This window comes from Malurus melanocephalus, unplaced genomic scaffold (genome assembly GCF_030028575.1).
Source record: "Malurus melanocephalus ecotype Western Australia unplaced genomic scaffold, MMel_1.1 scaffold_518, whole genome shotgun sequence".
NCBI classification, from domain to species: Eukaryota; Metazoa; Chordata; class Aves; order Passeriformes; family Maluridae; genus Malurus; species Malurus melanocephalus.
The window spans coordinates 66,030-71,526 of record NW_026623750.1 but is presented as its reverse complement, the minus strand read 5'-3'; the positions used below and the strand labels follow the sequence as shown (position 1 = coordinate 71,526).

The following is a 5,497-nucleotide window of genomic DNA, read 5'->3' as shown; positions in this document are numbered from 1 at the left end:
CCCTTTGAGTGCCCAAGGCCAGGCTGGACATTGGGGCTGGGAGCAGCCTGGGACAGTGGGAGGTGTCCCTGCCATGGCAGGGGTGGCACTGGATGGGATTTGAGGTCCTTCTAATCCAAACCAGTCTGATTCCACGCTTCTTCATTTGCATCCAAGCCGAGTTTTCTTTAGTGTCCTTCTCCACAYGTCTTTGGCGAGCACTGGTGAAGAGGGAGGATGTGTCCAAGCCCAGSTGTTCTGGAGCTGAGCACGGGTGGCACTGGGGGCAGGAGAGGATCAGCTTGGGTGGGGCTGGCAGGGATTGCTCCAACAGGCAGGGAGCAGCCCTGGTGGGGGAAGCGGGGCAGGAGAACAGAGCTGTGCTGGCTGAGGGAGGGTGGAACATAAAACACCTGAACACGTCAGCCCCACTGCTCTGCAGAGGGAACCGAAGGGATTGTGACTCAGGGATGTGCAGCCACCTGCCAGGATCTGCTCCCTCGGAAGAGGATGTTATGATAATCCATCCGGGAGGGGAAGCGGGGCCAGCACTCTCCGTGTTTAATTTGAAGAGTAAATTTACACTGGATGTTTTCAGGGAGTGATGGGGAGATGCTGCTTGGGTGTCTCCAGGGTGTTTGGGGAGGGGTCCCATCCCTCCCTCTGCAGGGAAAGCCCATCCATTGGGGGCAGGGGAGYAGCATCACTGTGCCCTGTGTGTCCATCTGGTGTGGGGCAGCCCTCCAGGCAGCCCTCTGCCTTTCCAGTTCAGTTTTCCACCTCCCAGCTCCTCTCCCGTGTCCCCCCAGCTGTGCCAGTGTGACAGATGAGGGAATGGCTTGGCTTGGGAGGGACCTTAAAGCCCACCCCGTGCCACCCCTGCCATGGCAGGGACACCTCCCACKGTCCCAGGCTGCTCCCAGCYCCAATGTCCAGCCTGGCCTTGGGCACTCARAGGGATCCAGGGGCAGCCACAGCTTCTCTGGGCACCCTGTGCCAGGGCCTGCCCACCCTCAGTACAGATATTCCTTCCCTGTTTGCTGGGGTGAATCTCCCCTCATTTTGTTCAAAACCAGCAGATAGTGAATGTTGAGTCCCAGCTCAGGAGACTGAGCCGCTCTTTTGTTTGTGGCCTTCCCAGCACACTCTGAGTTGAGGATTTGAGAAATAGTTATGGTAAAACAATTCTTGACTCATCTTCTTGGGCTTTGTTCAGCACTTCAGCCCCCACTTAATTACTTTCATCCTCTCACATGCATCAACACCTTTCTTTGAGTTAACTGAAAAAGGGAGTTTCCACTTTGAGTTGTGGTTCTGATGCAAAGTTTGGCAACTTGACAGTTGGCCACTGGAGCTGCCCCAGCTCTGTGATCTCAGCCGTGTTTTTTCAAGTAATTATTTTGTTCCTAGTTACCTGTGCTGGTGTGTGAGATCACAGCTGTTCTGGAGGGGTTCCTATGTGGAGTCCCTCCTGTACCACTTATTGCCAGGCGAATTGGAACGGGTGGATTTGGAATTCCATCTTCTTGTTTGCTCTCCAAATTTAATAAATGTTGTCAGGCTTCTGGTTTTCCCCTTAAGCATCATCACAGCTCAAGTTTGCCCTTGACGAATCCCGTGCCACAATTCCTTGTAAAACTGCTCTGGGTTCTCCTGTCCCACTCTGGTGCAGGCAAAGCATTTCTGAGTTCATTATTGTGTTCCTTGAATCCAGCAGTGTCTCTGTCTCTTGCAGTGACTCGGCACAACCACCTCAAGGACTTCATGCTGGTGGTGTCCATCGTCATCGGGGTGGGCGGCTGCTGGTTCGCCTACATCCAGAACCGCTACTCCAAGGAGCACATGAAGAAGATGATGAAGGACCTGGAGGGTCTCCACAGGGCTGAGCAGTCTCTCCATGACCTTCAGGAACGGTAGGTTTGCGTGGCCCACCCGGCTGGGACACTCAGTTCTTCCTGCTCTCTCCTTGTTCCTTTAGAACAGGAAATTCTCTTTTTTAGCCCCGTGCTGAGTGAGCTGGCCAAGCTGCCAGCAGCCTCTGGAGCTCGGCTGGGGCCTGGCTCCTGCAGGGATCCCTGGACYGGGCTGTGTGTGAAGATCTGTGTGCTCACAGGGCTGTTCTTCCACTGTCACAGAGCCAGGCAATGCTTTGGGTTCAAAGGGATCTGAAAGCTCATCCAGTCCTTGCCGCTGCCATGCAATCCAGCTTACGTGGAATTTGTCATCTKTGGTTGTTTTGCCTTGATTTTTGATGGGGAAGAGCATGTTGGAGTAGTGGGAGCCGTCAGAGGATTTACACAGCCCCTCTTGAATTCTTGGAGCTATGTGGGGTAGCAATTCTGGATCCAGAAGAGTTGCTTGGAAAGTGAAAAAAGTACATCATTTTGAAGTATTAAATAGAAATACCTGGGCTTTCAACATGTGGACCAAATCCTTCAGCCTCAGGAATGGGACCTCTACTCCCAGGAATTATTKCTGTGGTTCCAGGAAAGTTACTGATGGGACAGTGTGCTCAGAGACTTCCTGGACACAGRAATATTCTGGGACAGGGAAGAGCCTTCAGCCCTGCTGATGACAAACCCACGGGGTGTTCTGGTAGTGGAATATTTTAAGGGTAGATTTAGCAAATAGCAGAGCAGGATAGTCTGGGGCTGGAATGGTTTTCTGTGAGGGTTCAGTGGAACTTGGGAGGATAAACTGTGACTGGGCTGTCCTGTGAGCTGATGGCTGCATTCCCAGTGCCTTCTCTGAACACAGAGCTCGATCCCAGGTGCTCGTCCTGGCTCGTCGCGGGGGTCCAAGGAGTGCCCTGGGCATCCTGAGGAATCCCAGCTTTTGGGACTCTCTGCGATGTATCCCCAGCCCCATTTTTTGCCTCCATGCTCATCTYGGCCTTCAGGGACTCTTCCTGCCCTTGGTGCTGCTGGAAGCTCCTGTTCCTCCTGTGGGATGGGACCAGTGAGGAGAGCAGGGGACCTCCTGTGTGATGGAGCCACGCTGGGCACATTCCCTGGCACAAAGTCCATTCCCCTCTGCCACTCCCCTCCAGCCCACAGCTACTTCCTCACAGCCTCCTGGAGTTTCATGTTACAGCTTGCAAACACTCACACAGAAAGTTGGATTTATTTGGTGTGCATGTGGAAGGAGGCAGGAAGGCTTCTGTGCATCCATCCATCCCTGGGGCAGCAGTGTCCGGGGCTGGCACCTCCGAGCCCCAGACATGGGCAACGTGCCTGTGGGGAAGGACCCTGGCTCTGCTGCCGAGGGCAGAGCCTCAGAACCAGTGGGTGTTCCTGGAAGTTGGACTAATGCTCTAAAGCCCCTTGGGAAGGAACACAAAACTGCTCGTGCTTGGTGCAGCTCGAGCCTTMAGCTGGAGCAGCTCGGGAGTGCTTGTCCTCCATGGAGGGCACTGAACAGGGCTCAAGCACTGCGAGGGGAACTGGAGAGCTGGAGAGGTGTCCTGGGGGAAATACTGCTCCTCTTCCTCACCCTGCCCCAGCAGGGTTCAGCTGTGCTCCTCACTCGCTGTAGGAACAGCAAAAACTCCGGAAAGCCCCAGTGCTCCTGGACTTGTGGAGAAATTGTGCTCAAGTTCCGCTCAGGGAATTCTTTTGCAGATCTTGAAGGACCCTGCTGTGCTGGCTGGGTGAAGCTCAGTGCTGAACAGACCTCTGGGAGGCACAGGCTGCCCCTGCACTGCCACTGCTGCTGGAATTTGCTGAGCAGTTCTGACACRCTCCTGAGGAGTTGGCAATATTCATACAAAACCTTGGGTTTTATTCATCTTCAGAGCACTTGTGAGTGCATCCTTCAGCAGTGACACCTAGCAGTCCCTTAAGTGACCCATCAGGATCATCGAGTCTTGGCACATCCTGGTGATGCCTGAAGGTGTGGGAAGGCTGTGCTGGAGCTGTAGGGATTGAATGGGAGAGCTGATTGTGAGGAAGCTTCTGCGAGCCCCCAGGGTGGCCCTGGATCCCTTTGAGTGCCCAAGGCCAGGCTGGACATTGGGTCTGGGAGCAGCCTGAGACAGTGGGAGGTGTCCCTGCCATGGCTGGGGTTGGTCTCACCTGCCGTTCCCGGTGCTGGGGGTGCTCTCTGAGACCTGCATGGGTCGGGGACTCGGCCGCTGCCCCGAGCCGGGCGCAGCCCCCGGCCCTGTGGAACCGCGGGAGCTTCTCGTGGTGCCGCTTGTCCGGCTTGTCCAGGTGCCCCCGGATGGTCCCGTCCTTCCGCGGTGCCCCCGCTCCGCTCGGTTAAAAACAACCATAATCACCCCACAGCCATGTCCCCCAGTGCCACATCCACCCCTGTGGCCAGGAGGGAGGGAGGCACAGTGGGAATGTCACTTGTGGGAGTGGGCACTGAGTGTGGGGCACGGCAGGACCGTGGGGCTGTCCCAGCAGGGTGTGTGGGGTGTACCAGCAGGATGTGTGGGGTGTCCTGGTGACTGTGGGGCTGTCCCAGCAGGGTGTGTGGGGTGTCCCAGCAGGGTGTATGGGGTGTCCTGGAGCACAGGGCTGTCCCAGCCCATGCAGCAGGGCTCATCTCAGGTGATGTCACACACATTCCCAGTTCTCCTGCAGCAGCTCTTTGTCACTGTCACCTTCACCTCGGGACAGCTCCATGTCTCAGTTGAACTCCCCTTGGGACAGCTTTGGGTGGATGGAGTCTCCCTTGGGACAGATGATACTTGGATACTGTCTGGGAATCACTGCCCGTCTGCTACCCTGCCAACCTTCCAGGCCTTGCTGGGAGCCTCAGTGCAGGTCAGCTCCTCATGTGAGATCCCATGGAGATCCAGGGTTTCATTGTTGCCCCCATTTCCTAGCTGTTGCCATATAYTCCTACTGATTTAATTCTGTCATGGGGAAAAATAGGAACATTCAGGCAAGATTGAGACAGGTCTGAATTTGCAGGATTTTGCAGGGGGAACATGGAGCCATCCTGGCTGGGTCGTCTGATGTGCTGTGGCAGATGTTCCCCTTCTTTGTTTTATCGAAGTCTCCACTTCGGTGAAAACACCAAAAATTCAGCTTAATTTGAGGCTCATTACAGGATATCCGGATGTGCTTTGGAAATGAAGAAAATGCATCCTGAGTATTTGATAAATGAATAAAGCTGAGACTGAGCAGTKGACAGTTTCTTTTTCTCCAGCCCTGATGAACTTTGTCCCTGAGTGCCCACGGACAGCCAGRAGCAGGGTGGGCTCTGTCAGGGTGTCCGCAGAGCTGGCCCGGCACTGGCTGCGCTCTCTGTGCTCGCAGGCTGCAGAAGGCGCAGGAGGAGCATCGCTCCGTGGAGGTGGAGAAGGTGCACCTGGAGAAGAAGCTGCAGGATGAGATCAGCATTGCCAAGCAGGAGGCACACAGGCTGCGGGAGCTGCGCGAGGGCACSGAGAATGAGCTCAGCCGGCAGAAATACGCGGAGCAGGAGCTGGAGCAGGTACGGCTCAMCTGGGTGGGTGCAATTCCAGACACATGGCAGTGAGGGCAGCGCTGCTTCATCCTCTGGG

At 55.5% G+C, this 5,497-nt stretch overlaps 1 protein-coding gene across 1 annotated transcript in view; it reads left to right on the top strand.

Moving 5' to 3' along the window:
* STIM1 (stromal interaction molecule 1) overlaps positions 1–5,497 on the top strand; it is a 70,947-nt gene that overhangs the window by 40,542 nt on the left and 24,908 nt on the right. The window contains exons 5-6 of the mRNA XM_057381606.1: positions 1,715–1,892; positions 5,250–5,427. Coding sequence (XP_057237589.1) covers positions 1,715–1,892; positions 5,250–5,427 — 356 coding nt within the window. The remainder of the gene's footprint in view (positions 1–1,714; positions 1,893–5,249; positions 5,428–5,497) is intronic.